A 22252-nucleotide genomic window follows, 5' to 3' on the forward strand; every position below is an offset into this window, starting at 1 on the left:
CAGGGTTGTTTTTTTAAGTTGCTGAAGCGGAAGTGTGCTCCTGTCAGCGGCATGAAGCACTATTCAAATCTTGCAATATAAAGTAGTACAATCCTAGAGAAGTGCTTCCTCCTTTTGAAGCCCAGCTTGTCCTGAATTTTGAAGGCACAAATTACTGATCGTATCAATGATTTTAGCTATACCCTGGATGTTTTTGCATACCCAATTACATGACAGTTGGTACTAATCAAGTTTCTCTTAGTGATGTAAAGGACAATTCTGTTGAACTCCTTCAATGTTATTAGGCAGAATGATTGTAATCCACACTAATGTTTCCAAATACTGTATCATACTGCTAATTACTGCTATTATTTAGATGTAATGCAAATAATTGATGTGCTCATATTGGATGGCTTCAAAATATTACTGTACATGGTGCAGTTGCACGGGGAACATACTACTCTTTGTCCTAGCTCTGCAGAAATATTTTAATTTTAATACTTTACCTGCACAGTTCATTTTATTTCTATTGGGTGAATTGATTTTTAAGTGAAAAAAAAATATTTTCATTTGTAAATTTATAAATAACGTTTTAAACACTAAAGCTTGATGACACTGAAGATTTCTAATTAACACAATAAGAAAGTTGTTGAAGATGCACACAATGTACTCTCACTTTATCACATGTGATATAAGGCATGATGATAATATACTGTATTATAAATAGATATATCCATTGAATTGACCGACCAGTTTGTTGAAATGTAAGGGGATAATTACTTTGATTACATCCACTAATACTTCCTCCTAAGGTAAGTATGGTGAAGTTAAGACACCATATATATGTTTACCTTGCAATGTAGATGAAGATTGATGTAGTAGATGTAATATTTTTGTAGGATGATATTAACATCCTTAATTTAGTAACATACAACTGGGTAGACAAGTGATTGGAAGGGCCACTAGGAAAGTACTCAACAGTTTTACAGACTTCAACATCTGCACTACCAATGGGAAACTATCTCAACTCACCTATCACTGTCTTGTCCACAACTACTGAAGAAAGGTGGTGCCCATGGGAGAGGACTGTTTGAAGGTATAAAGCACGGTTAAGAGAGTCAACAAGGGTTTGATACAGAAGGACAGACACATCATAGTGAGCATAAAATCATTGACAGCAACATGAAGAAGTTATGGCATGCCTTCCAACTCTATATTTTTGTGATCGCGTTTTGCGTTGTAAAGTTTAGATTTTGGCCCAGATTTAAAAACACTTTTCCCCTGGTTTGACTTACAAAGGTGACACAAACCACTGAAAAGTGTTGGTGTTGGGATTTACTTTCCAGCACAAAATTTGTTTTTGAGCTGGAAAGTAGCCCTAAAGTATAAGAAAGTAGCACTAGGTGCTACTAAAATATTAAACTACGTTTAAGTATAGTATTCAGTACAAACTCTCTGCTAGACATCACACACATACACACCACTGCACTATGGTTCAAGAGTGTGTGCATGGAGCAAGGCTGACAAAAGTGTGAAAGTGCTGGAGAAGGAAAATGCACCATATCTTATTAGACATGGTGTTGTTTTGCTCTCTCCTTTAGATGCAGCACAGCAACTTTGATTGTTAACCTGTGTTGCTTCACTTCTTTGTAAATTTTCCCCTTTGTATGTCTGAAATATTATCCATATTATGAAATTCCTCTTACAAAAAGGATAAAAGAAGGAGAGCTTATGTTTGAGCAGTGGGAAGAAATGCTTTCAGTTTCCACCCTCCAATACGGTTTCACATTAGCCTGCAAGGCCCCTCCTAATGGTGTGGGAGAGATGGCCTCAACATTCCAGACTCAGGACCTGTCCTATCTTTTTATCAGTGGAGATTTTGCCACCGTAAAGATACTACTAGTAAAATTCCTTTGTGAATAGCAAAACGTACACAAAAGTGTATGTTAACCTTTGTAAGTTCAGCCCTGAGTGTTTAAATTGAGCTGGTAGATGCATTTATTTTTGGGGTGTGGCACTTATCTTCCCTCTTCAGACTTTTTACGAGTCAAGAGAGGAAAAAACACACAAAGTGGAAAGATGGAAGAAGTGAAAGATGGAAAAAACTTCATAAAGGGAGAAAGAAGAAGGAACCAGCTAGAGTGAGAGAACCAGCTACTGTGAGATAATGGGGCATGGGGTCATTGGCAGTTATTAAAGATGCCTCGGTGGATTCAGTGCAATACAGCCTTGGTATTTGGCACTCTGACATTTATTAGCACAGGCTGCAGACGTCAGAGCAGAGCTTTGGGCACCAGCACTTATTGTGTTACAAATTAAGCACTGCCTAGACTTCTAAAATACATACGGATTGAGTGCCAAGGGCAATAGAACTGCTAGATCAGGCCACTTACTTTCATTATCATTCCTGTGTTAAACCTGCTAGGCTTTATCCCACAGGTAGGTTAGAAATGAAGGGGGCAGCTAGCTCTATTACTGGCTTTCACACATAGATCTGAAACCTTCTGCCATGTGTTTCCAGTCAAGGAAAGGTTGTGCCAAGACTTGAGCAGCTGTAAAAACTGGCATCTGCACTGGCCAGTGCTTGCTACTAAACTATCAGTAATTTGCTCAGAATCATAGGGCATGGAGGAGGACATAATTCAGTGGGCATACATTCTTCTGACACACAGAGCAGGATAGCAGGATGCAAATAGCTAGGAAGGAAAGCCCTCCACCATACACTGGCTCCAGGAAGAAAGGAAACTGTGTCTCAATTGGGATGGAAAAGTCCCTATCCTAGTGGCAGACAGGTACTCCTGCTCTGAGTGCCCCAGCTGCAACAATGTCTTGATGCCTAGTGCTGATTTATGTTGTCTTGGGAGAACCCAGACCATGTGTGTGTTACATTAGAAAGGCCTATATCATGGATTGCACGCTTGTTGGACTGGGGATGGGCGCACAAAGCGCTAGCCATATGGAGGTGAAAAGCTACTGTCCTTGCCAGGAGTTAAGCAGCATAAGGTCAGTGATGACTGCATACCTTGTAGTGATCAGTAAACATGAACAGGCCTTTTTAACCATTGTCACTGGAGTGAGGCCTACAGGGACCCTCATGTAAAGATGCACTGCAGTGTGCTTAACTCACCCTTGGCCTACATCAAGTTAGCATGTAATGCTTTGCAGTGTGTTCGTGTTGTATGCATGTGTTGGGCATATGTTTGCCTGTGAATGGTACACTACATGAAGATTTTGGGTTACAATTTGGGACACCAAAGGCTCTCTGGAGAAGCATGAGGAGGTAGAAGAATCCACCCAGGCACAGTTGTGTATTGCTGCCTTCCTGCAAGCAGGGTGGTACATACAAAGGATGGAGTACCAGTACACTTCAAAGGGTGCTCTTTTTTCAGCAAGAGTTTATTGGAAAGGACCCAGGCCACATGACAGGAAGGAGATGAGACTGATAGGAGAATCCCAAAGACAAGGGCTGGAACTCTGTGGTAACTTTTAAATACACATATCACTATGGATGACATCCAGATGTGAACCTGTAGTCACTCCCATGGTCTGTGTTGTGAGGCGATCAGATTTGGAGCTGCTCTTGCTGTGACAGACTGCGTTCTGGAGGAAGGGCAGTGCAGAGAAGAGGGCACTTCAAACTGAAGCAGACCACACCAACTCAAACATCAACGAACCAAACCCTAAATCCCATTTGGTGAAACTATTAGAAGGGGTGCTATAGACTCCCAATATTGCCAACTGTCAAGCAGCCAGAAAGACAGTGCGAGGAGGAGAAGCTCTGCAAAGCTTCTACCTGTGATCAGGGCTGGAAGCTAAGACGTGCCGGCTTACCAGCTGGGTGAGGAGACCACCTGCCCTGGAGCCTGAAGAGCCAGTGTCTGCCTGCTGGCCAAGACCATTAAGCCCTGTGAGAAAGAGGTAAATGCTTAGGGGAGTGAGGTCCAGAGGGGATCTTCATGAGTGGATCCCTGTAGTGTGTAGTATGAGGGGATCCCTGCTGCACCAATCAGGGAGTTGCCACTGTGCAGGTTCAGATCGGCAACTCCATATGCCAAAGGGGGCTGCAGTGAAGTGTGCCATGCCCATCGGTCCGTCGGTTGTGTGTGCTGTGTGTCAGTGACCTCACGTGCCAGAGGAGGCTGCCAGGAAGCTTGCGGTGCCAATCAGGCCATTGCCCATGGGCAGGGAAGTGTAAGTCAATGACCCCATATGCCAGAGGGGGCTGTCGTAAAGTTTGACATGCTGATTGGGCCATCACCGATCTGCGTTATGTAAGCCGTCAACCCTGTATGCCAGAGTGAGCTGCCATGAAGAGAAATCTACTGCTGTGACAATCAGGAGTTTGCCCGAGTGAGAAGCAGGTGTGGTGAGGGTATATGCCAGAGGGGGAAACTAAAGGAAGACAAGGATCATTGCCTGGTGGATGCCATCATTGTATGGAGAGGCCACTGTGGTGATGCGTGAAGGCTTGAGCCACCTCTGACAATTGGAACCAAAAGCCATTGAAACTGCACACCTCTGTCTGCCCTCTTGGAGTCTCTGAACAATCTCTGCTGGTGTGGGTAAGACCGAGCGAGGGATCACAAGATCCCAAGGGAACCTGTTTGCTGGACAGTGCTGGAACACTTTTGACTTTTTAAAAGTCAGAGTTGGAATCCTGAGACTTGAGTTGATAGTGAGAATGTCACCTATCGTGAATGGGGACTAACCACTACCTCTAGTGAGAGGAAAGTGGAACCCAGGGCAATGCCACTAAACACCAGATCCATGACCTCAGGGGCCTGTGTGTACTGTTTGCCATATTTTACATTGTGGTCATCTATCAATACTCCTTTTGTTATAACAGGAAGTATTTAACTGTAAAATCAGAACTGAATGTATGTTGAGTTGTGAACCTGTGTTTATCCCATCTGTCTACTTCCCTCCTGAAAAGCCTTGGACTGCTCATCCAGTGCTACCACTGAGAGTAAAGTCCTGAAGGGGTACTTGACTTAGTTGCTCAGGAACCATAGTAGGTCGGGTCCTGGACATCATGAGTAAAATGCCTCCACCCCGATGCCTGGGCGAAGTAGCTCCTACTTGCCCCTTGGCCCTCTGAATGGGGTTCTGACAGTCTCTCTAAATCAGGCTAGGGAGACCCTTTAACACTTCCTGAGAAACTGCAGTTGCTCCCATATGAAGAAAGGGCTTCTCATTTCACCTAAAGAAGTCTCACAAACTTGTCATTTGTCCAGGGATTACCATATAGCAGAGACAGTCACATTATGTAATCATAGATTACACTTTAAAAAGAATAATATACAGGATTTTAGGGCTGACAAATTTGTGATCAACTACTCTGGTGTAATCATAGTGCCACTCCAGGGAGGAAGCTATGGCTTCTGTAGATAGGCACAACACCAATTGATTAGAGATTTCTGTGCTTTTCAGAGATTGCCCTTGTTAAGCTAACATGCATCCTGAGGAGAGGGATAAGAAACCCCCCTGCCAGGAGCACTGGGCTCTTTTGCGGATTACACAATATACACAAGGAGAGAGACTGATGCTGTGTCTTTGAGTTCTGGTCTGGGTTCCCTCAACCTTGAACCAGCTCATTAAAATTTAGCTGAGATAGAACAGGACTTCCTTGTTACTGCCTTAGAGACTATGAGACTTAAAGAACTTTCTTCCTCTCCCCCATCCGTTAGTGAGAGACTGGACAGAAATCAATTCCCACCAGAACGAACATGTTGTGCAACCGAGAAAGATCCATGCCCACTCACTGAAAGGGAATCTGTCACTCACTTCTCGGGCAACTGCTATAAGCATAGCTAGTTTAGAGGTCTAGAGGTAACCAATTAACTAGTTAAACCCTGTGTTGGCACCATTTGCTAGGCTGGGCGATCCCCGGATCTTTGTATTACTGAATATCAACACCAACAATATTGGTATAAGAATATCAAGGACAGAATGTTGAAGTACAAAATATTGAAAGGTAAGTGCATATAGAGAAGTATAAATTTACTTTTCCTAACTACACATTTACGTACCTTGAAGATATTTATTCCTCATAGGGACATATATGAGGAGTCAGGTATAGAAAACCTAGAATTACATGTCAATATGTTATTTTCTATACTGTGGTTTCAATAAGGTGGTGATACACCCCCTGGATACCTGCCCAAGTGATTTGAATACATTCTGGATAATTAACTGTAAATTCTGGTCTCCCTACTATTTTTTTCCCAATTGCTCATGTGTTATATGTTCTCTGGTTGCCCACTAGCCCGTCTGTTGTAATTCTTTCTGGGGTGTACGTTGGCTGTTCTGGTCATCTAAACCAACACACACATGCCGATGCAATTCATCACTACTGGCACCCAGGTTTAGCAGACTTGCAGACTCACTTCACCTACCAACAATGACAAACAGCCATAAGTGATATATTGTGAGTGCCAGTTAGTGCACTCATCTACCATTATGAGACATTTCACTGTAGTTGCATCATTTCTGCACGTCGGTATACCAAACCTCATTGATTAAGCATGCATGCCTGGTGATGAGGATGGTTCTTGAGATGCTAAAAAAGGATACCTTAATAACTGGTCCAACAGTGATAAATTACAACTTTGAAACTGTACTGCTTCTTAATAAATATGTTTTACATGTCCAGAGGAAAAACACTTTTGGGTGCTTCGTTTTGCTGTACCACGTTAATAGAAATGCAACAGAAAGTACACTTTTGGTGCTATTGTTAGAAAATAAAGTTGTTCCGCTACACTATGTTATAGAGAAAGAGCAGGACAGCACCATATCTAAACAAGCATTTGCAGTGCAATCGGTCTCGCGTTTGCTCGAGTTTTCTTGCCACTTAAATTGAAAATGAAAAGTAAAACAGTTGACATAAGCAAGCCAATTCAAAACACCATGGTCGTCATGAGTGCGAAGGAGAGACACAAAAGGAAAAAGAAGTTCGCTTGCAGTCAAACATTACGGCAATCGTGCAATTATCCATGTAATAGGGTCGATGTCCAAGGCGGTAACCAAACCACCCCAAGGAGGGACAAACGTAAAGCATTTACCAATAATAACAAAGGATTTTTGAAAGGTAAGCCCACAAACGAGGGATAGTGATGGGCGTGTGGACGTTACAACAGCTCAGAGTGCTTGCACCCTCTACATAAAGATATGGCACAGTCCTGCTCTCTCGCTAGCAATGGCATTTAATCAGGCTGCCTAGTGCCATGCACACACTTCTGTAGCATAATGCAAATGTGTCCACCCAATGTCTAGCATAGGTTTTGTACTGGAATGGTACCCTACAGTACAAATACTATGTTTAGACAAATACCTTTGCTGCTTAATGCGTCTCCTGCACAGTGCAGTACAAATGCAACATTATAAACATTAGAAGAATGAAGCATTTCTCATTTACCCCCCTTGTCGCAAAGCTGCACTAGCACTACTTTAGGGATTTGTTCGAGTGCAAAACACATTTAGCACTGGAAAGTAAATCCCAATGAACATTTCAAACCAGTTTGCATCACTTTTGTGATGCCAAACTGATGCAAAATGTAAGTGACTCTGCCTCAGTGTGTCATCTTTCTATTATACAGCTGCCTAGCCTATGCGCCAACACAGACATCCACCTATTTCCTCTAACAAATGACCCATTCTCTCAGGGGCGGCTCCTCCATAGGGACGGAGGAGCATCGTTCCCCGGCAGCAGCGGCATCTGCAAACCTTTTTCCCCATGGGGGTGACGAGTGTGAGGGGGAGTGCTCAGCACTCCCCATCAGAGCGCATGTGTGTTTGGCCGGCTGTACAGGGCCGGCCAAACACACAGGCGCACAGGCTCCCAGTTTGCCTGGGAGCGCTCCCAGCCAATCCTAGCGCTGCTCTAAGCAGCGCCAGGATTGGCGCAGGGCAGGCTGGGAGCCTGTGCCTGCCTCCCCAGCGAGACGGAGGAGCAGAGGAGTGGCATGGGAGCGGTGGTAAGTGTTTTTAATTTTTTGTAAAATTTTTCTTTAACTTAATTATCCCCCCAGCACGCGCGCGCGCCGCCCTGCCCCTCTCCATTAGTGTGAGTTGCAACTGCATACTCCCAAGTACTGACACACATCAGGATGAGCATTACTTCATAAGCTCCCTAAAAGCCATATGTACAATGATTGCAATTATCAAGCAAACTCAAGTGACAGTGGTGAAAGTGAATACGGCTTCTGGTAAGGCATAGATCTCTACCATACTGACACCCCTCCCAATACACTTCAAACCATAAAGCAACATGATGAATCCATTTTAATAAACTCTCCATGAAGTTTTAATGGAAGAACCTTGACAAATAGTCTGTAAACACAGAGCCATTTCTGTGTCTAAAGTAAATAAAATATTTGTACCTAATGTGTCTTCAGCTCCAGTGAGCACTCATGTTTTGGAGGGGGGAAGTTAGGCTCATTAGTTAGACCAATAAGTAGCGCACTTCGGGGGCCTTTTATTTTTCAGTTATTAAGTAGTCATGGTATTTGTTTCAGAAACATATTGTCACATTGACTGTTCAACAGGCAGGTCTGAAGGACAGCTTTCCAACCTCGAGCAACAATCTTGACCTAGCTTATGATTTCACAAGTAACTTTGTCCCTTTTCCATTCGAAAGATTATCCTCTATCTAGAGCCATTCAAGGCCATCAATCAATATCCCCAAGGCAATACTGACTGGGTGATTTATGCGTCTGCCATGTGTCACTTTACTTACCAAAGTCTACGTAAGGTAACTTATTTAATGACCTAAAGGAATATGTTTGGAAAAATACACTACAGTATATCGATGGGTGAATTGGAAACACTTTCCTAAATTCGAACGAAATTATATTCGTTGCAAAGTTACCATACAGGTATTATCCACTAACGTTCAAGGGCCTCGGAGCTAGATGTGGATGTCAAAAAAACCTTTTTGTCGACAATTTATCATAAACCTCTAAATAAGGCCCTTTATGGTGACCAAACTTTGACTCTCACCATCGTCCTTTTTTCTTTCTTTTGGGCTATTGCTGGCACCACAAGTCACTCTAGACGGTGCAAAAAGGTCGTTTAGCAAGACTTGGTTCTTATGAAGGTGTTAATTGCAGAACATTTAAAATGGATAAATATTTAAACAGAACCCATTACACTTCGTGTGATCTTTCATGATCCTCCCGAGAACTGTTTACCTGTATTGCCCTACTACAAAGTACATATATTCATCCTCGTTAAAAAAAATATTTTTTTATACTTTCAACGTTTTCTTTATGTCACATTCTCTCATTGGTCGCCAATCTATTTATAACAGTCTACCAAGGTATCAAATTGAAAAATGTATTATAAATTGTATACAGATTCATAATTTGTGTAGGTAACCATTACATACATTATAGGTAGAAAAAGATTACATACTTTTATTATCCAGTGTTTCTGCATTTTATACAACTTTTAGACATAATAGTTTTCCTGCATATAACTTAAAATAATAAGCAAGATCTCTATACAAACATTCTAATTGTACCTAATTGTGCTGTACAGTAAAACAACAATACATAAATACAAACTGTATGGATTGTAGTTAAGCATATAAGTTCTGCTAATGTACCAATACAAAATGTTGAATATTTTCTTTCTTCAGTGCCTCAAATTGTTAAATACATACATAATTATACTTTGGATGGGATGGAACTTTTGTTATGGCAAGATTTTTTAGCAAGTTCATGAAAACTACTACTGATTCTTCTATGTTTTGTAGGGAAACAGAATATATAAACATTACTTCATTGAACATTTACAGGATACTGCTGGAAGGATACTTCGAAGATCTGTAATCTGTATTCCACAGTAGGAGGGAATTTGAGATCTGACACCAAAGTCAGACTCAAGAATCTCTGCTCATCTCTTTGTCAATGAAAAGATAAGCTACTTATTTTTATCAGTCTTAATTTTTATCATAAATCTCTGTGTTTTTATCTGTGGTATCTTGAAAAGAAAGTAGCATTTTACTGCTATACGAAAAAGGAAAGAAATACCTCCACATTCAATAAAATGTACAGGTCTGGATTTACCGACGCTCAGCCTCGTGGCATTGGTTTAAGCAAAAAAGAAAAAAAAAAAAAATGTATCTCTTGTTACAAACTGCAGCACATGCCCATACATTATTGTAATGTGAAAATATGCTGAACATCGTTCATATGTACACAGTACATAAAGTCTCATTTCAATATTGCCAAATACTACATACAGGATATTTACAATATTTAAATCTGCATTAGTATCAAGCATCAACTTGTGCTGCCTTTTATGGTAAATGGGAAACCTAGTCACTTATTTACAGCCCGCCAGCTAATTTCCATCACCTTTCAATATATATATATACAATACTTTATGGACTTCGTACTTGACTCGAGGCGAATCTTGACTGCAGTAAACATTAGGATAGGTGCTCAAGGGTTATGCCAGTTATGCCGCCAATCAGTGAGCTTAAATGACTGGGAGAGATTCAGCTGACAAGAAAGAGGAGCATTGATCGGTTAGCAGGATCCGGCCATCCTTGCACTCACTGGACAGCTTGTGTGTGTTGCTTGAGACCATTCCACATTCATTCATTTTCCCTTAATAGTTGCTCTTGATTGTTTGTCTAAAGTATCTGCAGAAATGTCTGTCTCACCAGCCTTTCCTTGAAGAGGGAGGTAGGATCTTGCCCAATTAACTAATTTTGCTTCCTAATTCAGGCAAAACTTTAGAGTGCCGTTTCAGCAAGCGGCTTTCAGCACCTGCGTCCCTTCCAAATTTGCTTTAATCTTGGATTGTTTCATTGATAAAAAATACATAAATTCAGGCACATCCAAACAGAATGCGAGTTCATCCTGAGAGAAGGTTTGTGAGGCCAGGCACTAGTGTCTCTAGAAGATGGTTTTGAGCTCATTTGGTTGCACATGCCTCTCACTGGGTAGTTCATCATTAATCGTCACAGTATTTTCATAAACTTCTAGAGGTCGGGGCGAGTTTTCCTTGGTCGGTGCTTCAGCCTCGGGTTGTTTGCAGCATTTGCAGCATTTGCAGCACTTACAGCAGCAGTGCTGTCTACAGAACAATGTCATTTGGGATATGCGCCTGTCCCAGGGCTCCAGAGAGTGCATCCACTTGGGGAGGAAGTCCCAGGTTTTCAAGAAGGGCGGCAGCACTCTAGGGCACTTCTTCTGCATCACGTTGATTACAACTGCTGTGATGATGAGGAGCACGATGGGCACACATACCCCCACAAGGACTCGCCAACCTGCTATTGAGAGTCCAAAGACGATTAAAGGGATGAGGAAAAAACAGAAGACAAGATACACAACAGCAAACCACCTGTAACTCGCTGTCATGTTTCCCAGCCCCTTGGCAAGGCGGATGGGCAGGCGCGTGAATGGGATCAGGTACCAGAGAAGAATCCCAGAAATATTGAAAAAGAAGTGGCATAGTGCAATCTGAAAGGAAAAGAAACACAGAGGTTATCATGTGGTAAATCGAGGAATTGTACCTCTTTTTGCTTAGGGTGGCATTGAAATGTGTGAAATGTGTTAGAATGTTATTCAGTTTTTGACTTTGACCAGAGTTATCTGTGTGCAGTGAGAGTTTCAGCAACTGTCAATCCGGAGTAGTTTAGTGAAGTATACCTTGAATAATTCATATTTGTTTGGGCGAAAAATGGATGCAAGCTCTCTGTGTGTATTTCATGACAGATATCAAAGGGGGTTGTTCTTTGAAAAAAATTGAACTCGATACCCGTTCAGGGGGACACATTTTCAGGCGTGCACATCTAGAAAAGTTTGTGCACTCCCAAATATGTCCATGCAAAGGCTGTTCTGCAGTTGCAATTTCACATAAAGCGCAATTGTGCATGCAAAAATAGCGATACCACTGCACTTAAATTGTTGTTTTCTTTCTTTTTCTCCTCAGCGAAATACATTTCCCAAAGGAAAAACCCATTAGTGCATGCGGAAGTGTCACGCTTAAGTGTATTCGTAATTTTTTCGTTTATTCACTGGGAGAATTTCTTGAGCTATATAGAAACTCCTTTCTCTACAGCCCTACTAAATGTTATGTGCTCTCGCCCATTCACACTCTGAACAGTATTTACTGTTACCCTTGACAAGAGTACATTTCTGACCTCCACAAACTCACTAGTCTTAGAACGTTTTTTTAATTTCTCAGAATATCCCAGCCATGGAATATCTACTCCTCACTATGATGTCGCACTATAGTAATAGTACATGTGAGTAAAGTACTCTGCAAGTCCAAAATCATTGGACTTTAAAGGTGCATTTGCTCTTGTAATTGAGGCGATTTGCAAGTGTTTAGAAGCACAAATGTCTTTGTAAATCTGGCCAGTAGTGTTTGCATCAATACAAAAGTATGAGGCATATGCACTTAGAAGGTATCCACACTCACGGCTTAAATGTACTGCTAGATCATTGTTCTCAATCGTGGTTACAGCTTCCAGTGGATCTGTAACATCGGTTGCCCTCTTTAAAAAACACACACAATAGCCTCAGAAGCAGATTTTGTATTCCCCGATATCGCTTCCTTTACTCTCTCCACAATTTTTGGACACTTCAGATACATTTATGAATAGATTAGAGAGGGTTTTGAATGAAAATGAAAAGGCAGAGTAACAGAAAATAAAGGGAAAAAGTAAAAGAAAAAAAGAAGATTGGACTACAAAAAGTAGAATTTACAAACTAGCAAACAAGGTGAAAAAACCCTTATGGGTTGCAGAGAAATTTAGATTAGGTTTAGGCTGGGTTATGGTTAGGGTTAGGATAAGGTATCCATGATGGATGATGTAAGGCACGGTGTGCACTTTAACATTAGGATGGGTGTAAATATTAGTGCTAAGATTGGTATAAAACAAGGGCTGGTGTTAGGGAAAGTGTTATTGTTAGGGTTGGAGTAAGGCTTATTGTTAGGTCTGCACTGAGTTAACAGGTGGGGTTAAGGTTTGGTTAGGTGAAGGGTTTGGGTTAGTGTTAGATTATTTGAGTGGTAGAGTATTAGGGGCTGTAACTTACTGCGAAAGTGATGGTATAAAAGGAATGTGCACGGGAGCTGGTGTCAAGGTATCTCTCCCCATTTAAAACAGCAGAGCTATCATGATGTACAGGATATCAAGGGTAGGATCAAGGAGGAAGTAATGTGTGTCTGTACAATTTACATACAGATCTAGTGGTAGAGACACTTGAGTCATATCTTAGCGCTACTTTTTGAAAAACACGTTTTTGAATTCTAATGTTTTATTTTTAAATCAAGGGAGCAAGAAGCTGCTTCTTCCAATTATGTAGGGCAGTAGGTGGTGGGACAGAGTTAACTGTGAACCTCTTCCCTGAGATCTCTTTTTTAAGTCTCTCTCTGACTGTCTTTTCTTGCTTCTAGCTCACTGACAGACCCTTATTTATCTATCAACCTCCTTTTTCCCTTCCAGCCTACCACCTCCCCGTTTGCCCATGGATCTCATCCTGACATCTGTGCCTAGAAAAGATTCAGGCCCATATTTATACTTTTTTAGTGCCACATTTGCATCATTTTTTGACGCAAAAGTGGCGCAAACTTACAAAATACAATTGTATTTTGTAAGTCTGCGCCGCTTTTGGGTCAAAAAGCAGCGCAAATGCGGCGCTAAAAAGTATAAATATGGGCCTCAGTTTTGGAAAGTATGTGCATTACAATCAACCAACGTAGCATAGCACAGCTCAGCACTAGACAGCATAGTACAAGACTGCACACCATAACAGGACATCATGAATATTCTCTTCACACAGAACACATTGCTCACAAATCAGCACAATTGCTGCTAGTAAACAAGGGGAAATTGATTCAGTTAATTTTCAATTTTTGAGAAAATCAGTATTTTATGTCAATCCTTTGCACTGGATTTCACATCTAATTTATTGCTCAATAGAATTCTTCTTCCACGCATAAAAAGATACCACAGCAGACCATCACTCTAAGACATCTGATGTTCAGTTGCAAAAAAGCTATTGCTCTCTAAAAGCACATCTAATGTGGAGATTCATTACATATGGCCAACCATTCAGCAGCTTGCTAGGTCATGCTGAAAACCCTAAATAGTGGCCTATTTTATAGGTTTGGGGTTACCCAAGATCTTTTGGATTCTATATATTTTGGATCTTTAAGAATATATGCATAATATATATACCTAATAGAGTTTTTAGCCAGCTCTCATCTGTTGGTCTGTTGTTGCGTTATTCACATTTTGCTTCCACCCATTAATGCAGACAGCATGGGACAACGGTTCAGCCTACTTCAGCAACTGACTACCTTCACTTTGAGTAACTGCATTTTGCTCTTTCACAGTGACACATCTGCATACAAGTAGTTCCCTTTAGTGCCAAGGTTTTTGTTTTTACTTTATAATTACTTTAGTGTTGCCCTTGCGTTTAGAGCCTGAGGTGATACCAGGACCCTTTCTAGTGGATGAGAACCCGGGCCACATTCCCCTTGATCAATTCCTACCTCCTGCCAATGTTATTGTAAATTCTTTTTGAAATGCTCTTTGTTTATCTGGCAGCTTGTATATTGCAGCATAACAGATTGCATCCATTTGAAACTGTTCTATATTGTTATTATCTTTTTACCATGCATGCAGTACACAAACGAAAGTTTCAATATTATACATGTGGATTCATAACTTGATTTTTCTGCACCAACATTTATTAATGGTTCTTTATTAAACTTTACCCAGTAGGAAAATCAGCCTTTATTGTTTTTAATTTGTTTTTTTATTTCTTTCTTCCTTCTTTGTTTCTTTGCTTCTTTTAATTTTCCTTCTTTCTTCCATTATAAGTTTCTTGCTTTCTTTCCTCTTTCTTGTCATTCGCTTCTTTCTTACTTTCTTTCCTTCTTCACTTCCTCATTTTGTTCCTTTCTTTTTTCTTTCCTTCGTTCCATCTTCCCTTAATTCGTTCATTATTTTGTTACTGCATTTCTTTGTTTCATTTCTTCTTTTCTTTTTTGTTCCTTCTTTCGTACCATCTTTTCTTCCTTCTTTTCATCCTTCCTTCTTTCTTGCTTTTTCCATTGTTCCTCCTTTCTTAGTTGCTTTCTTTTCTTTGTTCCTTCTTTTGTTCCATTTTCCTTCTTTCCTTTGTTCTTTCCTTTCTTTGTTTCTTTTTCTTTCTTTTTTCTTTTTTCCATCTTTCCTTCTTTGTTTCTTTCTTTCCATCATTCCTTCCTTCCGTCTTTCCTTCCTTCCTTCTTTCCTTCTTTTGTTCCATCTTTCTTGCCATCTTCCATTCTTTCTCTCTATCATTCTTGCCTTCTTTCTTATTTCCTTCTTTCACTTTCTTTCCTTCTTTCTTTCCTTACTTTGTTCCTTTCTTCTTTTCCTTTCCTTCCTTTCTCTTTTTTTCTTCCTTCTTTCCTTCGTTCCTTCTTGCTCTCTCTTCTTCTTTCCTGCTTTCTGTTTATGTTGCCTACTTTCTTTGTTGCCTCATTGCTTTCTTTCTTACCTTCTTTCTTTTTCCTTTCTCTCTTTAAGTCAAGAAGCTGGCAGCCAATTGCTTAATAATTGGCTTTTTTAGGTCTGTGTTATCCAAGACCTTTTGATTTTACTGGATATATGTGTATGGCATAGTTACTTATAGGGGTTTTCTGACACACATCATTCATTTGTTTGTGGTTGTGTCATTCACAGTTTTCTTCCATCCACTCAAGAGTGCACCAAGGGGCACAGTATCAATGTACTTCAGCCACTGGCTGACTTCACTGTGACTTACAGGATGCTACCCGTTCACAATGAGCATATCCAAACACAAAGTAGCTCCCTTCAGTGCCACAGAGTACTATCGTACCGAGTGCTTTTTGAGACCAAAAACATTTTTACCTTTAGTCAATTTTTTTTTTTTTAGATTGACAGACACTTGACAGCTTCCTGAACAATAAAGTTTTGCAAAAACCAAAGCAAAACAAACCATGAATTGCCAAAAGGCTGGCAGACGACACTAGACCTATTGGCTTTGCCAATGCTTGTTTCAATTGATTCAGGTGAGACCGCTTGTTTCTCTTCAAACAGCGAGTGTGCTAGGAATGTGGTAATAACTGATTGGTGTCATCATTACAGCTCTCTAGCCTGGGCAGAAGAGACTTCACTGTATCATACTGGGACAGTAAGAGATGTGAACAGAGGGCGGCTGCTGCATCTTGCTTTTAGTGACAGCGACCACCGGATCACTGTGTACGGGAGGTATGGCTATGAGGCCATAGCATATTTTATACTTCTAGTGGCTCTTTGTTAAAGGTTTGCAGGCTTCCCTATGCCTCTCAGGCACAGACAGTAATTAATTGCACTCTGCACCAGCTTCTGCTTCAGTTAATCATAGAAGGCAGCCATCACGGGAAGAGGTGGGTAGGCAGAATATGCAAATGGGGATCTCAGGGTTCACCAGAACCTCAAAACATCACCTAATAACATTATTGAATGGTAGAAGGCCTCATAGAGCTGAAAAGTCCCCCTCACCCTATATTCAACAGCTCTCACGTATTCCATATTAACACATGCTCCATTGGTCCCTGTTGCTGCATGACTGGGTCTTTTACCCCATGGCCTCTTCAAACAAAGCAGTTTAAAAAATAACTAACCTGCAGTGAGTTCGCTAAACTCTCACTTGGACTTGCTAGTGCCGCGAGGATAGCTGTTGTTGTTGTGCCAATGTTAGAACCCAGTGTCAAGGGATACGCGCGCTCAATGCTTATGACTCCAATACCTGTCAAAGACAAAAGGAATAGTTAATCTTTGATTTGAAGTTTTGGCTTACCGATTCTTTACAGCAAATGGAAAAGACTTACCAACCAGAGGTGTAATAGCAGATGTAAAAACAGAACTGCTTTGAACAATAAAGGTCATTCCAGCACCAACTAAAATGGCCAAGTATCCGGTGACCCAGGCAAAAGGGAATGGAAAATCTGAAATAAAAACAAATAAGTTATTATTAGAATATTACTAGCAAACGTTTCAGACATACATATGACCACTGAAGTCTGTTTGTGCTATTCACATTTGTAATTATAATTATAATCCTATATTAACTGCTATTTATTTTAGAATTTCTAGATACCGTATTTACAAACCTGCTGTATCATCCATTACTTCTCACCTTGCCTCAGGCTCCCTTTTCACCTTTTTCTGCAATTCATTTTACCCAACCAGATCCCTGACATTGTCTTATGTTATCCATTCAATGTACAATTGTATCCTCTTAAAAACACTGGCGCCTAACAAATCAAGGGCCAACTGTTTATGGTAACAGGTGTCACTGAAAGGTAAGCTAAGACTCGAGGGACATCATTTACAAGCCCTTTGTGTTTTTTTGTTCAGCCATTGTTGGATGCACGGTCACTAGGTTAAAAGTGTAGACTCTGCCGTCTATGGAAGGTATGCAGGGCCTGATCTAGTGCTGGTGGTGCCCAGTGCAACAGTCTTTTTTGGCACCTCCACTCCCATGACCTCCTTCTCCACGAACTCCCTCACTATCACCCTCCATGATGACCTCAGCTCTCCATAGCCCCTCTCTGACATACATTTCATTTTTTATAGTGCAACTCATAGTCCAATCAGTTCTGTGATCTGCATAGTTCATGTTCTTTGTAGCAGACACAAAGTTCTAGATAACAACTAATATTTCTTAAAACAAATAAGATAAATAACAGAAAAAATGCACAAATTTATAAGGTAGAGGAAAAACACACCAACAGACAGTTTCAAGAAAAGGTGATACATTTGAAATTCATGGAACCTTAAAAATAAAGAAAATAGCCCAAATAAATATGAATTTGAATATATATTTAATATTATAGCGCAGCTCACAGTTCACTCAAATTGGTGATCTGCATGGTCCATGTTCTTTGTGGTAGGCCCATATTTATTCCCTGTATTTCAGGTATTTATTAAACCTAACGTGGACCAACAGGACACCCGCATTAGTACTGACTGGCTTACTCTACCTCCCAGCTCAGCTGCAGTTCTCCCCGCATTCCATATTCTTCTCTCTTAACATTGTTAGCTGACATTCCTTTCCCGTTACCATAATCCCTATAAAACATTTCTACAATAAAACATAACATGACGTCCCAACACACATTCCTGTTGGACCTTTTTCCTGAGGCAGGGTCATCCCCAGTCTTTTTGCCTACTTCCTCCTGGTTTTTCTGACCTCTCGCTGTTGGCTCTAGGACTCTGAGCACTTTATCACTGCTGACCAGTGCTAAAGTGTAGGTGCTCTCCCATCTAAAGTTGGTATGATTGTCTTATACCTAATTGGCATATTTAATTTACATGTAAGTACCTTGTACAGTGGTATCTCTATACCCAGGGCATGTAAATTAAATACTACTAGTGGGCCTGCAGCGCTGCTTGCGCCACCCACTGAAGTAGACTTTCAAACCTGTCCCAGGCCTGCTAGCACAGGGCCTGTGTGCGCAGTTTTCTGCCACAGGGACCTGGCATCTAAATTTACTTGCAAGGCCCAGAACTCCCCTTTTACTACATGTAAGTCACCCCTAAGGTACGCCCTGGCTAGCCCTATGGGAAGGGTGCCATGTATGTAGAAGGCAGGACATGTGCAAGGTTGCTTGGCCTGTCCTGGTAGTGACAAACAGCCTAACTTGGTGTCTCACCGCTGTGAGTGCTGCCTTCTCATAGGATTACATTAGAAATGCCCTGCCTTCTGTGTAAGAGGTATTGTCTGATTTATGTGGGGTGGCGTAGGAGTATTTGGTATAGTTGTGATGGTCATAATAAATGCTGCTTACTGGTGTAGGTGTATTTTTTTATTACTATTACAGAAATGCCACTTCTAGAAAGTGTGCATTTATCTGTGCTTATGACTCTGGTGTTTTGCAGCTTGACTCCAATCCACGTCTGGGCAGAGTGACAGTTGGGGCTTTTCAGACAGCCTGAACACAGGGAGGGTGGAGGTGTCACAGAGGTGCATATGCATACTGAATAGTCTTCCTGGGCTGAGAGAAGGGAGAGGGGGGAACACCTACATTTGTAAAGGCTGTGCCCTGGCCTCACACAATAGGGTCGTTAACCCCCCCCCTGATGTTTGGAGCCTGTGCTGAAAGGAGAGAGGGGGTACTCCCAGAACCAGTTGCAACTGGCTGGAACCTCCTCTCCCTGCCATTGCAAACCATTGTAAGGACTGAGTATAAGTACAGGGGAATTTTCCCCACAATTTGGAGACTCTTTGAACTACCTGGAACTGGACATAATGCTTCTGGAGGGACTCACCAGGAACCGCCATTGACTGCTGCTTCTGTGCTGACCTGTGACCTGCTTGGTCACTTTGAGGAACTGCCTGCGTTCTCCTTGGCTGGCCTGCTGCTGGGCTCTGCCACCTCTGCTCCTTTTTCTCTTCACTGTTGTCCCCCCAGGGGCAGGGTGCTGTGGCCCCTGAACACTGCAACCACCTGTTTTCAAGCGCATGAGGAGCGCTTTCTCTTAAATTGCCTAGTGCCTAGTGAGGGCTGTGGAGTCATTTTTATAGCGCTGTGGAAGCACTTTCCCGACGCTGAAAATCACCGCCGCAGCCGGGCCTCGTGAATTACTAAAGCGCGTCAGAACACGCTGTATTTAAGCCCCAGGGCACTTGCAGAGAAAGAGAGGAGCCGGCGCGCTCCTCCTTATGCCCCCGGGGCACCCGAAGCATCCTTATCCACAAACTTGGAGCACAAGTGCTCCTGTCGTGCCCCCGGAGAGAAGCGCGTTCCGTGGAGCGCCCTCGGGGCACTGTCAGGCACTGACTTTAGTGCCTGTCTCTTCCTCGATGCCCGGGCGGGCCGCACGTAAAGCTGGAAGCCGGGCGGGGGGAAAGAAACCTCATCGGAGGTTCCCTCCGGCCCCAACGAGGCCGCCCTGCTTCCCTGTGACCGCTGGCGGGGCAGAGGCCTCACCAGAGGCCCCCCACGCCGCCGGTCCCTTGTGTGGGCCAGTACTGATCTTTTGGCTCCCCCCTCCGTGGATGGCCAGTTAAGGCCCAGGGGGGGGCCTACAGCGTTTGCAGGTCCCTGGAGGGGCCCACCCTTGAAGCAGAGAGGGTGCATGGCACCCCCCTACTCCTTGCATTCTTCCTGGCTTGTGCCGCCCCCCTCGGGAGGGCCGGTGGAGGCCCGGGGGGCCCCCAGTGATTGTGGGCCCCAGGAGGAGCTTGTTAGGAGTATAGAGGGGGTGCGTGCCACCCCCCCCTCACCCACAATTGCCAGGGAGGCCCCCACATTGCACAGAAGAGCGCCGGGGGGCCCCTTCTTTGTTCTCCTAGGCACTGGCGGTGCCTTCATCAAACCAGGTACACTTAAAAGGACTAATGTATTTACAATCCGAGTTCTGTCTAAAGACTTTCGCTGATTGATTTATGTTACCTGCCTGCTTGATGATGCTTTTACATATGGGTGCAAATGTTCCTTTTATGGACATGACTTGCTACTATGTTTTTCCTAACTTGCCATATGTTTTCTAATGTTCCTACTATGGGCTTTTTATGATATTCTTATGACAAGTGTAATAAAGTGTTTCCTGACTACTGCTTATGTTGCAGAATACTGAGTAACCTGTGTGTTATGTGTGACTACTGCTAGTTTGCAGAGTAACTAATGTGTAACGTTCTGACAACTGCTAAGGTAGCAGGATAGTACTGATTTGTGAGGTTTTTCTAATAATTGCGTTGTGTACAATACAGTATATTTTCATATAATCTGGTGTTGCCCTGGCTAGAGTGGGTAGGTTCTGCCTGGCTGAGGTGCTTACTCTAGCCAACCAGAAACCCAATTTCTAACAATACATATATGTATATATGTAATTAATCGCCAGAGTTAGCTTGACATTTTTATTGTTGCCTGATTGATGTTGGACACGCAAGGAAGTTCACCTGCTTTTAAACTCATGTTATTTTTAAACACAGTGCCTCCCCCCACCAAAGTCAGCGCCAGGTGCAGCTGCACTAGCCTCATGGCCCTGGAGCCAGCCCTGAAGTTATGCTTCAGAGACACTAAGGTTCTTTTTCTACATAGGCCCAAAACAGCTTTGTACTGGAAGAGCCTTCACAGTGTTTTAAAGATCCATATTCACAATTTGGACTAAGAAATTATTTTGAAAATGTAATACTTTTTATCCAGGAACGATTTTCTTAAATGCTGTTAAGTTCGCCTTTCACTAAACTAGTCTATCTGGTGTGGCAGTCTGCTGAGGCGTAGCAGTCCGCTAAGACTTCCCATAGCTATCCGACTTCAAAGCACTGGTTTAGATGTAAACTTTCAGCAACATTAGTGCTCAGAATTCAGACTCATGAGCCCCTGATATAGGAAGGACATTGGGAAGATAAAATATCTTGATTGAAATGATTGGACCCAGATAGGCATCCCAACCCTGTGCTTAGCAGAGAATCCTCAGGGGAAGGGAGGAAATATGTATAACTTAAGGATACAAACACATGTCCTATCTTTTGTCATATGCAAACAAGAGGAACCCTGCAAGGAATTTCTTTGAAGTTAAGAATCCCAGAGATAGTGTTAGAAATGGGGTCTTTGGTTGACAGTCAGGTTACCCCCTGATCAAGCAAGGACCCTCACTCTAGTCAGGGTAAAAGAGAATCACCCTCAGCTAACTCCTGCTTACCCCCTTGGTAGCTTGGCAGAGCAAAAGGCTTAACTTCAGAGTGCTAGGTGTAAAGTATTTGTACCAACACACACAGTAACTTAATGAAAACACTAGAAAATAACACAACACCAGTTTAGAAAAATAGGAAATATTTATCTAAACAAAACAAGACCAAAACGAAAAAAAATCCAACATACACAAGTCAAGTTATGAATTTTTAAAGATTACACTCAAAAATAGCGTTTAGAAACAAAAAATGCTTTGATGAGGTGTTAACACGGCGTCATGACGGAGTCGTTCCCAACAAGCTGACACCGGCGGCGCCGGACACGGAGTTACGTAGACCCCCAAGTACAGTACTTTTAGTGAAGAGTGAAAACAAGTTGATGCGCGAAGTCGAGGATCGCGGCGTCTGTGCGAAACGTTGAATCCGTGTACTTCGAGCGGCGTCGGTCACGACGTGGTGCGGCGACTTCCACGGAGTCACGGACTTCAGTGGGGCTGCAGCGGCGTCGGGCCTGCGAAGGTCGTCGCGTTCCAGCGAAGATCACGGAGTCGGTTGCAGGCGGCGTCACCGGATTCAGCAGAGGCGTTGGTCCGAAGTCGTCCAAAGTCGATTTC

The 22252-nt window shown here is 42.4% G+C and overlaps 1 protein-coding gene across 2 annotated transcripts in view; it reads right to left on the reverse strand.

Annotated features, from left to right (window-relative positions):
• Window positions 1–8361: 8361 nt before the first annotated feature.
• The window catches only part of LOC138248172 (sodium-dependent phosphate transport protein 2B-like), a 158737-nt gene continuing 144846 nt past the window's right edge, over window positions 8362–22252 (reverse strand). For both annotated transcript variants that reach the window (XM_069202152.1, XM_069202151.1), the window contains 3 exons: window positions 16828–16944; window positions 16621–16745; window positions 8362–11450 (listed from right to left, as the gene is read on the reverse strand). In XM_069202152.1, coding sequence (XP_069058253.1) covers window positions 10884–11450; window positions 16621–16745; window positions 16828–16944 — 809 coding nt within the window. In that variant the 3' untranslated portion in view covers window positions 8362–10883. The remainder of the gene's footprint in view (window positions 11451–16620; window positions 16746–16827; window positions 16945–22252) is intronic.

The sequence above is a fragment of the Pleurodeles waltl genome, chromosome 1_2 (genome assembly GCF_031143425.1).
Source record: "Pleurodeles waltl isolate 20211129_DDA chromosome 1_2, aPleWal1.hap1.20221129, whole genome shotgun sequence".
NCBI classification, from domain to species: Eukaryota; Metazoa; Chordata; class Amphibia; order Caudata; family Salamandridae; genus Pleurodeles; species Pleurodeles waltl.